The sequence below is a fragment of the Exophiala aquamarina genome (assembly GCF_000709125.1).
Source record: "Exophiala aquamarina CBS 119918 chromosome Unknown aczIA-supercont1.8, whole genome shotgun sequence".
NCBI lineage: Eukaryota > Fungi > Ascomycota > Eurotiomycetes > Chaetothyriales > Herpotrichiellaceae > Exophiala > Exophiala aquamarina.
The window spans coordinates 861,400-879,522 of NW_013550580.1; the positions used below are offsets into that span (position 1 = coordinate 861,400).

The window sequence follows — 18,123 nt, forward strand, 5'->3', positions numbered from 1 at the left end:
ATAGTAGATCAACCTGGTTCTTATATGATGCGAGGTCTTGTCCAAGCAGGGCTGAGGGTTGGTGCTGCACAAGGATGGACACCGGGAACATACGGTACGGCGTACAGGGTGCCAAATATCTCGTCCTGTCTTACCGATTACGAGGGACGTGTTTGTGGCACGAAGGTCCCAAGAACCAGACCAAGACAGCTGAATCTGGAGGCTTGAGGTTGGCGTGGTGACCGCCCAGAGATTCCTTGGACCGTAACTGAAAACACTTGGCTTGGGAAGGACGGGGGTGAATTCCCCCTTCACTTCATCTTACACGACAGGTTGTCTCGTACCCAAGAAACAGTGGACGGAATCGAGGTACCGTGTACCTCGTAATCTGATCTGCACAGGCTGAAATGAAATGAAATGTGTACCTAACATCTAAGGTATTACCATTCGCGTCATTATCAATGCATCCGAGTTCTCGGTGCCCGGGCTTGAACAGACCCCTCTTCTTACATTCTCAGTGCCTCGCGAGTTGTGCCTAGCTGTGACATGCCTAGGGGCCAAGGGGGCGTCCTCTTAGGCTAAGGCTCAGGCTCTATGTTAGCTCCTCCCGCATCTCCACCTCCCACTGGCCACCCCCCGTCAATCCGTGCGAGCCGACTCCGTTGGCCCCCCTCGGCGTCTCCCTCATGCTTTCTAGGCTCTCATCAACACCGCCCCATCTCTGACGTAAACAGCTAGTCTCATAACTCTCCATCCATCACCATTCAATTCGTGCCTCACACCAGACAGGTTGGGGTTGAGTCCAAGTCCGATCCAAGACTCGACAAGAGAACAGCATTGCCTGGCAAAACAGGTCACAACTCACAATCCTCACATCACTGGCGCCAGGCACATCTTCCACTCCTTTTTGCATTCTAACTTCCTCCCTCTCTTCTGCACCCCCTTTCATCTTTCCCACTTTCTCCATCTACCCCAGGTCGCTGCCCTCTAGCTGAATTCACCTTGCCAATCCAACCAAATATGGCGTCCCTGGACAATGACACCCGAACAAGGGTCGATGGCAGTGTCTTCCCACAGATGACCAAGAAGCCTCCCTTTTCAGTCGAGGCATCAGGCTATCAGAAGGTCGAGGGCGAGACCATTCCCCGACGTAATCCACTGGCGAAGGATCAGCTCATTGTTAGACCCTCCGATGAGGTCAAGACCATCTATGACAATCTCAAACGCGCCGCTGCAAAGTTCGGCAATGCCAAAGCAATGGGCTCTAGGAAGATCATCAAGACCCACGTCGAAAATAAAAAGGTCAAGAAAATGGTCGATGGTGTTGAACAAGAGGTGGACAAGAAATGGACCTACTACGAGCTGAGCGGCTACACATATATGTCTTTTGTCGAGTACGAGAAGCTAGCTCTGGACTATGGCTCTGGTCTGCGCAATCTTGAGATTGCCAAAGACGACAAAATGCATCTTTATGGTGCCACCAGGTAAGCATCCAATACCTACCCACCCGCCGTACCATTCTCTAAAGCTCCTAGTGCCCACTGGCTTGCCATGTCACATGCTGCTGCTTCTCAATCAATACCAGTGGTTACCGCCTACGATTCTCTAGGTGAGGAGGGTCTAAGGCACTCCCTGGTCCAAACTAGTTCCAAGGCCATCTTCCTCGATCCCAACCTGATCCCTACCTTCCTCAAAGTCGTCGAGGACGCAAAGGCACTGCAGGCGGTCATCTACAACGACGAACCCGAAATCAAGCAGGCGGATCTTGAGAAGTTGAAGTCCTCACATCCCCAACTCAAGGTCCTCAGTGTAGACGAGTTGAGGAAATTAGGCTCTGATAAGCCCTTTGAACCGGTCCCACCCGATGCAGAAGACCTCGCGTGTATCATGTACACCTCCGGCTCCACGGGTCCACCAAAAGGTGTAACAATCAAGCACAAAGCCGTTGTAGCTGCAATGGCTGGTGTGCAAAGCGTGGTGGCTCCCTACATCTCCCCAGCCGATGCACTACTCACATACTTGCCACAATCCCACATTTTCGAATACATGTTCGAGAATGTCACTCTCTTCTGGGGAGGTACCATGGGCTATGGGAACCCCAAGACCTTGTCGGACTCGTCCGTGCGCAACTGTAAAGGAGACATCAGGGAGTTCAAACCGACCATCTTGATCGGAGTCCCTGCTGTTTGGGAAAGCGTCAAGAAAGGAATCATTGCCAAGGTCAACAGTGGCTCGTTCATCACCAAAAATCTATTCTGGGGAGCCCTGTCCCTCAAACAAACTCTGCTGTCGTCTGGTCTTCCTGGTACTGGAATTCTCGATGCTGTCGTCTTCAAGAAACTAAAGGACGCGACTGGAGGCAGGCTCCGTATCGCTTTCAATGGAGGGGGTCCAATTTCTCAAGAAACCATCAAATTTATCAGCTATGCAATTACCCCAATGATTTCCGGCTACGGGCTGACCGAGACATCAGCAATGGGTTGCATTCAAGATCCACTAGCTTGGGATCCAACTGCTTTGGGTGATATCCCTGGTTGCGTCGAGATCAAGCTCGTCGACTTTCCAGATGCTGGATACTACTCTACAAATAAACCTCCTCAAGGCGAAATCTGGATCCGGGGTCCTTCAGTGACTGAGGGCTACTGGGACAACGACAAGGAAACGAAGGAGGCCATCACAGAAGACAAGTGGTTCAAGACCGGTGATATCGGTGAGTTTAACGCCAATGGACATCTCCGGATCATCGACCGCAAGAAGAACCTGGTCAAGACACTGAATGGCGAATACATTGCCATTGAGAAACTTGAATCATCCTATCGCACGGCCCCTGTCGTGGGAAATATTTGCGTGTTCGCCCAAGAGGACAAGGCTAAGCCAATTGCCATCATCGTACCCGTTGAACCGGTTTTGCAGAAGCTTGCTGCTGCAAATGGTATCAAGGGCGAGTCTGTAGAAGAAATGGCTCACGACAAGAAAGTTAACGCGCTGGTGCTGAAGGAGCTGCAGAAGGCAGGGCGTGGTGTTGGCCTGTCAGGAATCGAACTGATCGAAGGTCTTGTGATCGCTGACGAGGAATGGACACCGCAGAATGTGAGTACAATAATAATATATCACTGTCCCAGTCAACGCTAACTGTTGTGATAGGGCTTCATCTCTCCTGCCCAGAAGCTTCAACGCAAGAAGATACAGGCCAGATTCGAAAAGGAGATCAAGCAAGCATACGGTGGTAATTGAGATTGCCACGATACTAAATTGACGACTGCTGGCAATGGCATCCGGCACAAGCTGTGCAGCCTTGTCATTGTGAGGCAAACATGAGGGAGGCAATGTACGAATCCCAGGCAGTCAGGAAGGGAGCTGGGTTTTTGAGCGATCTTTCACGGTTGATATCCCCCAACATAGCTTAATATTATATGTGTGTTACATGTAACTGGTTTAGTTTCCCTATGGCAATCCGAGGCTCTCCTAGTCGGCATGCTTGTGGCAGAAGTATTGAGTTTCTCATATATATCTCCCACGTATGCTGCTTGGGAAGCAAAGAAGTACGCTGTGATCGCTAACAAGGTTGGGCATATCTGACACTTTGCTTGATTCTTGTGCTGACTTTGGGAGTGAAACAGCTTTGAGGAGGCGAGTCAATGTCTGCGGGACCCCATTTACCAAAAGTTGCTCAAAATATAGCATCATCCCCGCGTTTCCTGGCTATATCTTCACCACCAATCCTCATACCAATATTCTCCTTAATGAACGAGGGACAATACCCATCGCTTTGGCAGTGAGTCCAACAGCAAATTGCTGGCTCGTGTTCACACTTCGTGCATGGGAGTTGCGAAAATTCAGAAGTCTCCATGGTTACATCCTCCCTACGGCATCGCGTCAATGAATATTCAGTCAACTTCTGTTCAATTCGCTCACCTGATACCCCTTCTGTCGATCCCAAGCCCATGCGTGCCTAGGACAAAGAAGTTGACCGTCAGCATAATGAGCATTGAGGCCTTCATACCTGCGAGTCGAAGCGTGTTCAGTATGATGGTATATGGTGAGAGAGTGCACATGTGGCGAAAGGTGGAATTGCATGGCTAACGAAGGCCTTTTCAGGGTTATCCTCACAAGAATTTTGGTTTGGTACGGACACACATTCCAGCCAAGCATACATTCCTCGATGTTTGAATACTCCAAGGGGGTGAGAAGCTCAGGCGCGTCCTCCAGCCATCGTGACGCGTCTCAAAATGGGATTCTCCTTTGGTTACATCTTGTTCAAAGCAGGACATGGGTCCCAGTCAACGTCACAATATCCTCACCGACCATTTTTTGATTGCAGTGTTCTGGCAAGATGTGGTCGACACTGGTGCTGACCTTACTATATTTTTTCTATGTCATACCTTCATCAGTACAGCAATCTACCTACTGGCTGGCGAACAAGCCGCATGTTGGCAAAGTTGCGTTTCAAGACCCTAGTTATCCTGTCTTCCGCAACGTGAAAGACTATGGTGCCACAGGTAGGTCTCAAAGGCAGCTCTTTGACTAGTTGAAACTGAAAGTTGACTTTGGCATTAGGTGGGGGTATTATGGATGACAGCGATGCCATAAATCGTGCGATCCAAGCACCTGGAAATCGATGTGGTGGTGGCAACGTAACCTTTGGTAGATTCTGCGAGTCTTCTACCGTTACTCCAGCACTTGTATACTTCCCGCCCGGCACATACCTAGTCTCAAAACCTTTGATCATGTACTATGCCTCCCAGATCGTGGGAGACGCTGTCACTCCGCCCACTATCAAGGTGCAAGCTAATTATACCAATGGCCAAATTGGTCTGGCCGTGTTCGATTCGCTTCCCTATATTCCCAGCGGCAGTGGGAACCAGTGGCATGCAAATCAGAATAATTTCTTTCGCCAGTTACGAAATTTCATTATCGATATGACCGGCGCGCCTTTGACCTGCGCCGGTATTCACTGGCAGGTGGCTCAAGCAACCAGCATGCAGAACATTGTAATCAACATGGTACCGAAGGATGTCGTGAACAATCAGCAGCAAGGTATCTACATGGAGAATGGCTCAGGAAGCTTTTTTTCTGACATGGTCATCACTGGTGGCGCAATTGGAGCATACCTAGGAAACCAGCAGTTCACCACGCGATCGATCAGATTTGACGGTTGTTCGACAGCCATCAAAATGAATTTCGACTGGTTGTGGCTGTTCACACAAATTACGATCGTCAACTGCGACGTCGGTATTGACATGAGCAATGGAGGTACAGCAAATCAAGCAGTCGGCTCGCTGGTACTCATCGACAGCAACATAGCTGCGACGCAGGGCATTATCACTGCATACATACCTGGCTTTAGCTCTCCACAGGCGGCCGGTACCTTGGTGATAGAAAGAGTTGACTTCACAGCTAGCATAAGTGCGATCTCAGCAGGCGGTGGCACAGCGGCACGCACTATCCTGGCCGGTGGCCAGTTCGTCGAGCTCTTCGCGCAAGGTAATGCCTGGACAACAGCTGGACAGGCTCTGAATGGCCAGGTCTTTAATGGCACCAGCTGTGTCTACGAGAACGCTAGCCAAACGGTATACTCCGCCCAAGAAACCACGATCCAAAGAAAGCTCGCACCTATCCCTCGGCCATCGAATCTGGTTGACAGCTCTGGCGCCTATGTATACCGGGTCAAGCCGCAGTACGAACAACTGAATTGGGCAACTGACTTCATCAGTGCGAAGGCCTTCGGCCTGGTCGGAGATGGCGCGGCTGATGAGTCGGTAGCCATGCAGAATTTATTCAACACGGCCGCACAGCAGGGGAAAATTGTCTATTTCGACAAAGGTGCCTACGTGGTGACGACGACAATCTTGGTGCCCAAGGATCTCAAAATCACGGGCGAGTTGCTCAGCATCATCATGTGCCGGGGTCCATATTTCCAGGACGAATTCAATCCCAAGGTGATGTGGAAAATCGGGAACCCGGGCGAGGTCGGCACGGTAGAGCTGTCCGACCTGATATTTGAGACTCAAGGCCCGTGTGCTGGTGCGATCATGATCGAATGGAATATCAAGGCCGCCGGACCTGCTTTAGCAGGCATGTGGGATGCGCACTGGCGTATAGGTGGGACCGCTGGTACGCAGCTACAGCAGAATACCTGCATCAAGACACCTGCAATTCCCATAGCGCCTGGCCACCCGAAGTTGTCGGCTTGCATCGGCGCGTTCCTTCTGCTGCACATTACGAAAGAAGCCGACGGGTACTTTGAAAACACGTGGGGCTGGGTCGCGGATCACGAGCTGGACATGGACGACAGAGAACAGATATACATCTTCAACAAAGCGTGAGTACCAAATCTCCCATAGGCTATGTATAGGGCCGTATGGCGTAAATCTTTGAAAAAAGACACACAAGGCTGACAACCTCTCAGGGGCTTCTTGATAGAAAGCGAGAACGGCCCGGTATGGATGTACGGGACGGCATCTGAACACTCAGTATTCTACGACTATCAGTTCACCAACGCGAGGAACATCTTCATAGGCCACGTCCAGCACGAGACGGCGTACTTCCAGGGTAACCCCAATGCACTACTCCCCTTCACGCCGCAGGCCAGTTGGCACGACCCGACATACGAGGACTGCGTTCAGGCCAACTGCGCGCGGACGTGGGCGCTGCGCTTCGTCAACTCCAGCCAGATCTTCTTGTACGGCGGCGGCGCGTACAACTTCTTCGAGAACTGGAACACCCAGGCATGTTTGGGGACCGAAAGCTGTCAGGAACGCATGGTCGATATCCGCAACTCGTCGGATATCTACCTCTGGGCACTGAGCACCAAGGGCTCGCAGTTTATGATCAGTTATGAGGGCACGAGTATCGTGCCTTATTCGGTGAATAGGGCGAATTTCTGCGAGACTATTGCGCTATTTGAGTTGGCTAAAGATCAGTGAAGGAGGAGAGAAATCCCAAGTTTGCGTTTGATGGGTCATCGTAATAAAAACGTGGTGGTTGATTTACCTGTATTTCAGGCACTAACATCTAGGGGGCCCAGATCGATCTATCTATCCATCTCATGAGGAACTAAAATTTTGATGCTGAATATCAAATATTAATGTGTTCTTTTCGTGATGTTGCTGGTCTCACAAATAGATCGTTGTGTTTTTCGAGTGCAAGTGACTTCGAAGAAAAGAACCCCCCATTTGTCGGACATGCCCACTTCAATCCTCATTCCTACCTGCCCACATACCAATAGACTGATACTCCACTGCCAACGCCTTATGATCCAAGAAGGGTTTCCCAGACGAGATGTGAAGTGAATGAGTTCGCCAGAACTCGAAACACGCATGCAGTTCGAAGGACTTCTGGCCGATGCTCACGTATAATCAGAAAGGGCAGCGAGCGATCGAAGCAGCTTGCGAACCGACTCAGTGTCTCCTTTTCTGGATCTGACAGATCACAATATATCGGCGTAAATATCGCGTTGAGGAATCGCCGGATTCATTCCTACTTCCCGGGAGCTTTCACAGCTAAACGTCGGCATGTCGTTTACAGTACTCGCAAATACGGTCCTGAAGCGGGCGTCACGCTCGTTGTTTTCCGCGAGGCCACCCATGGCAATAACAGTCCATGGCTCCAGCATCAGACGAGGCTTTACAAAATCAGCACCTACATTATTACGAACGACCGAGCTGGACGGACCCGCTTTATCCGGCCTCCAAGTCGACCGTGACCGGCTGTGGGACACAATCCACTCCACAGCACGCTGGACCGAACCCACAGGCGTTGACCCAAGCGACATCAAACGGGTCGGGCTCAAGCGCCTCACACTCAGCAAAGAAGACAAAGAGGCGCGCGACTGGTTCGTGAGCACGACCGAGTCACTGGGCTGCAGGACGCACGTCGACCAGATCGGGAACATCTTCGCGGTGCGCCCTGGTCTGACCAACGAAGCTCCTGCAACGTTCGCAGGAAGCCATTTGGATTCGCAGCCTTCTGGGGGCAGGTTCGATGGGATTCTGGGCGTCGCTGCGGGGGTGGAGATGTTGAGGACGTTGAATGAAAATTGGATCGAGACGGAAGGGCCGGTGGGCGTCGTTAATTGGACTAACGAGGAGGGCGCGAAGTATCCCGTCAGCATGATGGGGAGTGGTGTCTGGTCTGGACGAGTCGGGCTTCAGAATGCGTGGGATCTGAAGAGTGTGAGTCCCACTGGACTGGTCACGACCGTGAAGGAGGAGTTGGAAAAGATCGGGTATCTGGGCAGTCTACCGGTTGGTCCTAAGGGCATGCCCATCGGGGCGCATTTTGAACTCCATATCGAGCAGGGTCCGAAGTTGGAAGCTGCCCACCAAGCCATCGGCGTTGTGGAGGGAGTCCAGGCGTACAAATGGTTCACGGCCACCATCACGGGACGAGAATCCCACGCTGGGACGACGGATTTCGATCACCGCGCCGACGCCCTCTACTCAGCGTCTCTCTTCATCGCCACTGTACGAGAAGTCGCGAAGAGCGTCGGTGGTCTGTCCACGGTGGGAATGCTCAGTCTGTCACCAGGCAGCGTCAACACGGTCCCGGGAGAGGTGAAGCTCAGCCTCGACATCCGGCACCCTTCGGATTCCGGACTGGCGCAGATGCTACATATGATCAACGCCTCGTGCCACCAGATCGCCAGCCTGACCACCGGTGACGGCAGGAAGAGCCATCTGACCGAGATCGGCTTCGAGATGAAGGAGGATTTCTCCAGTGCTGGTGTCAAATTCCACCCCGATGCCATCCAGTGTGTGGAGCAGGCTGCTGCGGGCGTACTTGGGGGCAATCATGATTTGGTCGAGCGTAAAGTCCGACGTATGACCAGTGGTGCCGGCCATGATAGTGTTGGCACCAATATGCATTGTCCTACCGCGATGGTCTTCGTGCCGTGTAAAGATGGTGTTAGTCACAATCCTGTGGAGTGGTGTGAGCAGGAGGATTGTGCTGTGGGTGCGAATGTGTTGATGCATTCGGTGCTGAGGATGGATAGGCTGAGGAAGGAAAGGGGAGATTTTGACTAGGTAGTTAATGAGAGGTAGGAAACGAAAATTACGAGCTGGCTACTTGGACCGAGCGGTTTGAAATATGGCCGCATCATTGTGTTTCTTGTTTCATTGGTATCTGAAAAATGTCCTTAAGATAGGACATGATAGTACCTGCCAGCCTCCAATATTGATTCGGTTGGAGCCCGAGCCTTGTAGGCCTTGCTAGAGACGTCCATAGCCGTATCCATATCAATCCGTCATTTGCAGACTCCTTGGTCCGTCGTTCCATGGCCGACCATTTAACTGGCCGCAGGGGGAGCAGCACCACGACCACGGCCGAAGCCTCCACGGAATTGAGGAGTGTACTCGCCAGGAGCACCGCCTTCCTTGCCCTCACCAGCATCACGGCGACGATAACCACCCTCACGGTCACCGTCACGTCGAGGACCACCACGGCCTCCACCACGGCGCTCACGGTCTTCACCACCCATCATACCACGAGGAGGAGCGTGCGAGCGTTGCTGCTTGATGTGAGTTGCGGGAACAATCTCAGCCGGCAGATGGAGCCATTCGCGCAGGTAGTCGAGTCCCTCGGGAGTCAGGGTGTAGTAGTAGTACTGCCAGGAGAACTGAGTCTTCACATAGCCGCGAGAGGTGAGGGACTGCAGAGCCTTGATGACCTATAGTTCAGACCCGGTCAGTTACGCAGGTCCAACGCAATTGTCTCGACGGGTTAATCGTACAAAGAGGTTTTTGGTGTCGATGTCACCGTGCTTAGGGAGGTTGTAGTCCTTCTTGGCCACGAGCACACCCTCCTTGAAGAGGTACTCGTGGATCTTCTTGCGATCGGCCTTAGGGATAAGCCTGCGGCGTGAGTTAGTCTTCTGGCCATGCGGTAATGATAATCGAAGGGGTGACCGTACATTGTTGCGAGTTCCTTGCGCTCTTCGTGGAATCGCACACGATGCTGAGTGTCAGAGGAGAGAAATGTGGTGGTTTGAGTGAGGTCTGAATTCAGTCGATCGATCAATTCGGCCACAAGTCGAAGGGGAAACTTTTAGTGGGTGAGCAAACTTGGCAAGTGCGGATTTTCTTGGCGCTCGCACATCGAAGTTGCCCTCACTCTACCACAGCGCTTTGAACTACACCTGGATTTTTTGTTGGCCAAGTTTAAACCACCTCACAAACCCACAACTCTCGAACTGCATACTCTTATTGCTCGCTGAAGAGCCGGTACTTCGTCAGGTTAGTCTCAAGAAACCTCACACGGATTTTGCTTTGTCGCGGAATCGTCGCAGGGCGCAGGCAAACCCCCATCGAGAATTTATTGCTTCAACCAGCAAGAATTAACGCACACGACACCCGCATTCGAATGAACATCGTCTGAAAATCCATAGCTGACATCTCACTCGTTTTACAGTCCTCTTCAGTTTCGCAATCATGGGTATCTCACGAGACAGCCGCCACAAGCGGTCCGCAACCGGTGCAAAGCGCGCATACTACCGAAAGAAGAGGTAAATCACACTTTCGATGGTTAACTTGTATTGCGAAAAGAGAGCAAAAAATACTGATACCCAATTTTTCCGTGCAGAGCTTTTGAAAAAGGCCGTCAACCAGCCAACACTCGTATCGGCAACAAGAGAATCCATCTTGTACGCACCCGAGGTGGAAACACCAAGTACCGAGCCTTGAGAATCGAGAGCGGTAACTTCTCCTGGGGATCTGAGGGCATCGCCCGCAAGGTCCGCGTGATTGTCGTCGCCTTCCACCCCTCCAACAACGAACTCGTCCGCACAAACACCCTCACCCGCTCCGCCGTTGTCCAGGTCGACGCTGCACCTTTCCGTACCTGGTACGAGGCTCACTACGGCATCACCATTGGCCGAAAGCGACAAGGTCAGAAGGGCGAGGCCGTAGAGGACAAGAAAGTCAGCAAGTCCGTCACAGCCAAGCGTGAAGAGCGATTGAAGAAGAGTGGAAAGATCGAGCCCGCTTTGGAGAGACAGTTCGAGGCCGGTAGACTGTTTGCCGTTATCAGCTCGAGACCGGGCCAGAGTGGACGAGTTGACGGGTACATCCTCGAGGGTGATGAGTTGGCCTTCTACCAGAGAGCCATTAGGAAGTAAGGGTGAGGTCAAGGTGCGAGACAGAGAACCCAGAGGGTTAGGCGTGATTCAACGGTCCAGAGGAGTTCTTGTCATGGGGAACTGGGGCAAGCAAAACTCAATGTGTGTGGGGGAACGTTATGACAGCCATGCTGAAACATGAAAACCATGTACAAATCATGAGAGCTGTGGAAGGATGTGAAAGTACTGAGCTGGTCATTGTGCCCCTACCAACTATGACTACCTTTCTTTCTTTTCTAGCTCACGGCTCCCTGTCATGACATGATCATGGTCATGAATCACGGAGAATTACCCATCCCAAGCTAGAAAGAATTGACTAAAAAAAGATCAGATTCCAATCCAATTCATTAGTTCCTTCGATCCAACCTGATTAATCTTTGGTCCTGTTCGACCCGTTCATTCGTCCCGCTGCATGATAATTTTTCCGCCCAATGATTTTCTGATATACATGCGTATTTCGCAAGAACAGCATGCAAGCCAGCACATACACCTCTAATGATTGCGTCGACAGGGACTTGGGACCACGGGGCAAGGCATACTCTGTGTAACAATGTCTTGGTTACCGACTGCTTGGAATGTGGCCAACACGACCATCCTTTTCATATTTTGGTGGTCGCCCGGGTCGGTCGATGACGTGTCTGTGAACATCACTCGCTATCCACTGTTTGTTTGTCTGTGTTTTGTTCCAATTGAAAATACTAAGAAGCAGAAGGTGTTGTTAGATACGGGCAGTGGAAATCGGAGTGGGAAAGGGAAAGGAGTGAGAAATAGGTAACACTTACATACAAATGAGACGAGGCTCGAAATTCTGTTTCCCCCTATCTCAAGCAGCCGCACTGACGACGGTCTCGTTGAAGTTGAAGTAGCTTGCCTTCTCCTCCTTGGTGAAGTCTCTGATGGACTCTTCGACATGGGGTGGGTGAGGGATGGTGCCGCTCGTGCCCAGCTGACGGACGGTGACGCGGTCGTTGCGCCGGCGGGCAGAGCCCAGGTGTGAGGTGTGTCCGGCGTTCGCGGCACGCAGGTTGCGGAGTTTCTTCTCCGAGAGTTCGATGGCTGCCAGGAGCCGGCCGTGCTGGGTCCAGAAGGTGTCGGACGTTTTCAGGGCGTGGAGGCGCTCGGCGAAGGAGAAGGCTTTCGACTTGAGCTTGTCCTGAGTGGTTTTGACGGAGGCGTCCCATCCGGCGCGGTTGGTGATTGGGCTGGGCGTTGTGGCCAGCTTGCTGGCGAGCTGGGGGATGTGTTTCTTGAGGTGGGCCATGAGTGTCTCGTCGCCTCTGTGGAGGTGAAGGGCGTGCATGAGCTGGGTGTGGATTTCAAAGCCTGCCAGCTCGGCCGCTGCGACGACCCATTGGCCGTGGAGCTGGAGGAAGTCCTTGTAGAAGGTCAGGAGCTTGCTGCCGTTGGCGGAGACTCGCAACCATGGACGCAAGGCAGTAAGAGCTGGTCGGAGGTTTTCATACTGGACGCTCGGTCCTGGCTCCTTGGTGATGACATAGGCCATGAACTCATTGTTGGTGAAGAGATTCTTGAGTGGGAGAGGAGTCTTTTTCTCGAGGAGATGAGCCAGTGCTTCTGGTTTGTCTTCGTAGCAAAGGGTGAACGCAGGAAGGAGAGTGACGCTGTTGCTGGGAGACTTGAGGCTGGTTCTCATTGGGAGGGTGAAAGTCATCGAGGAAGACATTTTGAATGGCGAGGATGAAGATGGACGATGATACTGTTGTACAGGGTCTTGAAGAATGATAGCAATGGGCTTGTATTGATGCTGTGAGAGAGATGAATAGGAATACTTGAGAAGGTATGAATGGAAGTAGAGTCAACAATGCCTTTGGAACAAGAGGATTCAGGATGAACTGAAAGTACTCTCACTTGTATTCAGTTCTGCGCAGAACCGTTTATCGGGAGGCTGGGATTGAGTGCTGATGGTGAGGCAGTAGACACTCTGATATTCACTTTATCTGATCATGTGTTTGTTCTCGCAGTCCTGCACTTTTTGAATGCTGAACTGAGTTCTCCGGAAAACGCCGTCCTATTGCGCGTAACTTTTCTGCTCTGCCCGTAGGTTTCGAATCCAAACAACATCAGCAAAGAGAGTACGCAGGTACTAAACATGTGGCCACCTCTTCATCAGCGCATCCGTTCCACGGTGTTTCGTCGTCTGGGCGCAAGGCTGGGCAAACATGATTGGATAGGGGGGAATAGAAACGGGAACGGAGTAGATGGGGGAAAGGGGCTGAGATCAATCTGAATCATAAACCATAGTCGGAAAGAGAAAGGTACTCTGGAAGCAATAATACTTCTGTGCGTTCTCCTCCCACTCGATCACTTTTGTACGAAAAATCGCTGTTAACACCCAGATACACTTCGTACGCTTGGTGGTGACAAGGGCGCGCGATGGGCTCGGCTTCGAGATTAACCATGGCTGAGATTGAGCCACCAAGGAACAGATGTCCATGATCTCATCGTGTCTCTCAGGCGCTATTTCGTACCATTCGAAGATGGTAGCAGGAATCTCTCGGCCTTACAGTGCGCACATCATGATGACGCTGACCAGATGAGGCCTCTATACATGACTGCAAAACGCTACTTTTTGGCCGTTTAGTGCCACAGAAAGTGGACCTTCCGAAAATTTCGATAATTGACATGACCTGTACGTGGAAAGATGCTGAGCTGTTTGATGCGAATCCTCGAGCCCCAGCGCCCAATGAAACACTTGCCAACGCCCGAGGAGCAGCAAGATGGTTCTGTACGCGAAGATGGGCAAGTGAAAATCAATTCCACGCTTCAGGTTACAGAAGCATCATCGTAGGCGACAGAAAGCTGGCGATGAATCCACTGAAAAGCGGACTTATCTTCGTGCCACTGCTCCCAGCTGGAGTTGCAGTTGCAGCAGCCGCTAGTATTTCTTGTCCACCAGTGATCGTGACGGAAAGGCTGACCATGTCTGTCGGCCTAACCGTTGCCGTAACGACTTTACTCGAGAGCGGTACACCCGTGGCAGTTATCAGTGCGCTGACGTCTGCATTTGTGTTGGTGAAAACCTCTTTGGGCGCAGCCAGCGTCATGCTACAGACCACACTGCTTGTGCTTTGTGCAAGAGAGCATTTTGCTGTCAAGGCGATATTCCCGTTGGAGTCGTCGTAAACCCATGTTCTGGGACCGTATGTGACTATCCAGAGATGATTACCACAGAGGCCTGTGTCAATGTTCGAGCCCACACATTCCATGAGCACAACTGTAGACGATGGATTCTGGAATTGACATTATGGGTCTGATTGTGGCCACAAAATCAAGGTTTGGAACTCACTGCAGTCACAACTAACCCAGCCAGTTGCTGCGAGTCGAGGCTGGCCCCCCAACATTGGAATCTTGGATGAAGAATGCATCAAGCACTGGATCACCACCATCTCCTGTAGAATTCGTAGAATTCTGAGCCTGGATCGGCTGGAAGAGTGCAAGCAAGGCGATGCTGGCTGCAAAGAGGGTTGAGCGTAAAGGCGCCATTTTAGGAGTTAGCATTAAGAAAGGACAATGGGCAGTCAATCAGATATTTGAGGTTGTTTCTTTTTAGAACTGAATGGGGAATTTGAGATGTGAGTGCTTGAGGGCGACGGCAATATGAACGAAATGGTAGAACGAAAGGGTCACAATCCAAGGGAAGGACACTCGCTCCGTATTAATACTACCTGGTCAACCTATAGAGACCATAGTAACAGGGAACCAAAAGGCGTTTCGAGAAGGGGATAGTGTTCCGTCAATATAGACATCATTTCAGACCTTGTCTAAGACTGCGATTAGCGGAGGCGAAACATAGCCTGGTGTGGGACTCTCGCGGTGAAACTAGTACACTAAGTCTTGTTATCTTCTGCTCCATTTTGTTCGTCGGTGGTCAGGTAGGATGAGGGGAGGTTTTATGACAATTGGGTTGCCTGAATGCATTGGCAGGAGTTAGGACAAGCACTATCACCAGTTCATAGGAAGGAGAAGTGCGGAGGAAGTCCAAATCGAGCGGCGGCATGGTGCAGAAGTACAAGAGGCGGCACCGTACATGTCGCACCATCAGACGAATAGAACCGGGGGGTCAAACCATGACTAGGATATGCATGATATAGATGGAAGCTGTCCGAGGTCGACCCCGGCTGAGATCGTACATAGGACTCATGGATTCCTTCCTACATGATCTAGAAGTCATCACTGATCCGAGACTGGAGACTCGAAGGCTGCCAAAGATGAAAGAGCCGTAAACGCTTGGCACCGGTCACGAGTCACGAGTCACGTGGGTTGGTCGATGGAGAGTGGTGACATGCGGGGAGCTCGTCACGGACTCAGGGCATGATCAAATCGAGGCAACAGACACTTATGAACATGACAAAGTAATTTCGATCTTCCCAATTTCCCTTCTTCCCTTATGCGTCATTGTATACACGTTCTGTCTGTCATTTTCATGCTACATATAATATCTTCAAGACTAGTGCTTCCACAGCCTTCTCAGAGAGTTGAAATGCTCTAGTCGAACACAATTGCCGCCTTGATGGCGCTCTTGTTCTTCATTGCCTCGAGACACTCCTTCCACTCCTCCAGCTTAAAGGTCTTGTTGACAATGCCGGCGACCTTAACCTTGCCCTTGTCTGTATGTGGCTATGGTTAGCCAGTCGGGTCATTGCACATAAGAGCTTGGGGAAAATACATACCAAGATAGTCGATGGCTGCTGGGAACTTGTATGTCTCACTGAAGGAACCCAGAATGGTGATCTCATCTCCGAAGATCTTGCTTGGTGGCCAGGAGACGCGATCCTTGTTGGCATACACTCCGTAAACCACAAGTTTGCCGCCTCTCCGCACATAGTTGATCGAGTCTTCCAAGATCTTGACGCTACCAGTGGCCTCGACGACAATGTCGAAACCGTATGGGTTCTCCTTCTTGATCTTCTCGAATTGCGCTGAGGGATCCTTACGGGAAAGCGCAACATATTCATCTGCAGCGTCCAGAGATTTGGCCAAGTCCATCTTCAAGCCTTCCGGGGCTGCAACGACGACATGACACCCGCCGTTTTGCCGAAGCATCTGCGTCAGGACCAATCCCGTAGGTCCCGCTCCAAACATCAACACACTGGACCCCATCTTTGGTGCGATCTTGTCGAGACCGTGGGCTGCACAGGAGGCAGGTTCAAGGAGAGTGGCATCTACATCGGAGAGGTTCTTGATCGGGAAGACTCTCTTTGCTGGGTATGCACAGTACTCGGCAAAACCTCCGTCCATGGTGACACCGTGGGCTTGGAAGTCCTCACAGAGGAGTTCCTCACCACGACGGCAGTAGAAGCATTCACCGCAGAGCTCGGAGTTGTCTGCAACCACTCGATCTCCGATGCTGAAGCCCTTGACCTTGGGGCCAATAGCAGCGACAACACCGACCGTCTCGTGGCCTGGAATCAAGGGGAACTGCCAGTGATCATGAGCAATGGACATTGGTGGGATAGATTCGACTCATACCTTGGCCAGAAACTCTCCCTCGTGGATGTGCAGGTCGGTACCACATACACCGCAAGCCTTAACCTTGAGCTATTCGCGGGTGTCAGCCACCTCTTCAACTTAGCTATTCTAGGTTCACATACCAGGACATCATTTTCACGCAGTTTTGGGAGAGGGACTTCGACGACGCTGAACTCCTCGGGCTTGGAGTATTCTGGACTTGAGATCAGTCTGGATTCCTGTTCTAGCAAGACGCTCCAAGCCAGGAGTCTGAGGGGGGGTACATACGCAGCGCCTTCATCTTGGTGGGAAGGTCTGATGGAGCCATGTTGCGGGCGGTTTATGTTCAAGATTCTGGTTAGAGGAATAGACAGAGGGAAGCAATTCTAGACGATTGGGAGAAAGTGCAGCAGGAGCAGCAGGAGCAGCAGGAGCGGGATGCTTTTATTTTCTGATGGAGGGAATATGTTGAGGGGTGTTTCCAAGCTACTGACCATCTCTTCAGCAACAGATGACCGTGGGCTGCAGCGCGTGGGCAAAGGCACCCGAGTGCCAAAGCGAGTGCGGGGCGTCCTTCGTGCAGCAATCCTCGTTACGAAGATTGACTTTTTGATTGTTCAGGATTCAGAGCTTCCGGTGCCCCTCTGCCGCGCTGCTCGTCCAAACAGCATCAGCCAAGCGCCCGTTCAACTGCAATGCCATCCCTCCGATATTTCATCGTGCAACTTACGGAAGGAGAACACACAGCAATCCGAATCCACCTGGGTAGAAAGCCTCTGTCTACGAGAATGTACTCATGGTTAGGCTTGTTGCGCCGGCATTCTACTATATCGAGCTATCCTTCCGCATAGCTTCATCCATATGTCCAAGTACTCAACATCTTGAGTCGGCGAGTCTAGGATTGCACATCTCAGCTCCAGCTTCAACTTCCACGCCCTCGGGCCCAGACCGATCATTCGTCGCTCAACCATCTGTGTAAACACACCGTCACAAGAGGTGTTTGAGGAAATGTCTCGCAAATAGGTCCACAGCGCTAGAGGAGGTACTTTGTTTACTTCTGCTTCCACTGCCCCATGCCCCATGTCCCATGCCCGCCTTCGTACTGGAGCGATGCTTTCTTTTTGTCTGGTCTGAATTTATCTCTCATTGCCTCGATTCTTTTTATCTTGAGTCTCGTGGGCCGCAGAAAGGCTTTTCTTATCTATTCGCGGGACACATTCCAATATCAAGTGGAAAGCTTCCCGCGGAACGAACTAGTCACACGATAAGATATACGGCTTTCTTTGTTTATGCGGTTTCTATCCACCTGAGTTCTGCGAGGCGAGGGAAACATACGTACGGGCTGGAAACTGTAGGCACTCTCCCACTGTATGTAGGTTACCCGTACTCCTACGCAAAGAGAAATATTATTATCTAGGTACGACAGGGTAGGGTAGGTCTATCAAGGTGACGGATGTTTCGAGTTCCAAAGAACAAAACATGAATTATCAATTGCTCTTTTCCATCCCACTCGTTCCCTCGCTCCCTCGCTCCCGTACCCCTACTGCACAGCGCATCCA

General features: G+C 51.5%; 8 protein-coding genes across 8 annotated transcripts; 4 read left to right on the forward strand and 4 right to left on the reverse strand.

The window, feature by feature from the left end:
• Positions 1-999: 999 nt before the first annotated feature.
• Positions 1,000-3,213, forward strand: A1O9_08872 (long-chain acyl-CoA synthetase; the record flags this gene model as incomplete). The annotated part of the gene is made up of 3 exons (XM_013402354.1): positions 1,000-1,463; positions 1,515-3,069; positions 3,124-3,213. The coding sequence occupies 3 exons, from the start codon at positions 1,000-1,002 to the stop codon at positions 3,211-3,213; spliced, it is 2,109 nt and encodes a 702-aa protein (XP_013257808.1).
• A 1,334-nt stretch (positions 3,214-4,547) lies between these two features.
• On the forward strand, positions 4,548-6,905 carry A1O9_08873 (uncharacterized protein; the record flags this gene model as incomplete). The annotated part of the gene is made up of 2 exons (XM_013402355.1): positions 4,548-6,301; positions 6,389-6,905. The coding sequence occupies 2 exons, from the start codon at positions 4,548-4,550 to the stop codon at positions 6,903-6,905; spliced, it is 2,271 nt and encodes a 756-aa protein (XP_013257809.1).
• Positions 6,906-7,565: 660 nt separating this feature from the next.
• A1O9_08874 (uncharacterized protein) lies at positions 7,566-9,005 on the forward strand (the record flags this gene model as incomplete). Its single annotated transcript, XM_013402356.1, has 1 exon — positions 7,566-9,005. The coding sequence occupies one exon, from the start codon at positions 7,566-7,568 to the stop codon at positions 9,003-9,005; it is 1,440 nt and encodes a 479-aa protein (XP_013257810.1).
• Positions 9,006-9,268: 263 nt separating this feature from the next.
• On the reverse strand, positions 9,269-10,077 carry A1O9_08875 (small subunit ribosomal protein S10e; the record flags this gene model as incomplete). The annotated part of the gene is made up of 4 exons (XM_013402357.1): positions 9,269-9,649; positions 9,713-9,833; positions 9,893-9,977; positions 10,044-10,077. 4 exons carry the CDS (start codon positions 10,075-10,077, stop codon positions 9,269-9,271), a joined length of 621 nt encoding a protein of 206 aa, XP_013257811.1.
• A 332-nt stretch (positions 10,078-10,409) lies between these two features.
• Positions 10,410-11,095, forward strand: A1O9_08876 (40S ribosomal protein S8-B; the record flags this gene model as incomplete). Its single annotated transcript, XM_013402358.1, has 2 exons — positions 10,410-10,483; positions 10,561-11,095. The coding sequence occupies 2 exons, from the start codon at positions 10,410-10,412 to the stop codon at positions 11,093-11,095; spliced, it is 609 nt and encodes a 202-aa protein (XP_013257812.1).
• Positions 11,096-11,918: 823 nt separating this feature from the next.
• Positions 11,919-12,767, reverse strand: A1O9_08877 (uncharacterized protein; the record flags this gene model as incomplete). The annotated part of the gene is made up of 1 exon (XM_013402359.1): positions 11,919-12,767. The coding sequence occupies one exon, from the start codon at positions 12,765-12,767 to the stop codon at positions 11,919-11,921; it is 849 nt and encodes a 282-aa protein (XP_013257813.1).
• Positions 12,768-13,884: 1,117 nt separating this feature from the next.
• On the reverse strand, positions 13,885-14,599 carry A1O9_08878 (uncharacterized protein; the record flags this gene model as incomplete). The annotated part of the gene is made up of 2 exons (XM_013402360.1): positions 13,885-14,330; positions 14,419-14,599. The coding sequence occupies 2 exons, from the start codon at positions 14,597-14,599 to the stop codon at positions 13,885-13,887; spliced, it is 627 nt and encodes a 208-aa protein (XP_013257814.1).
• A 1,002-nt stretch (positions 14,600-15,601) lies between these two features.
• Positions 15,602-16,892, reverse strand: A1O9_08879 (alcohol dehydrogenase; the record flags this gene model as incomplete). The annotated part of the gene is made up of 5 exons (XM_013402361.1): positions 15,602-15,723; positions 15,787-16,534; positions 16,586-16,654; positions 16,708-16,778; positions 16,853-16,892. 5 exons carry the CDS (start codon positions 16,890-16,892, stop codon positions 15,602-15,604), a joined length of 1,050 nt encoding a protein of 349 aa, XP_013257815.1.
• Between the last annotated feature and the right edge of the window lie 1,231 nt (positions 16,893-18,123).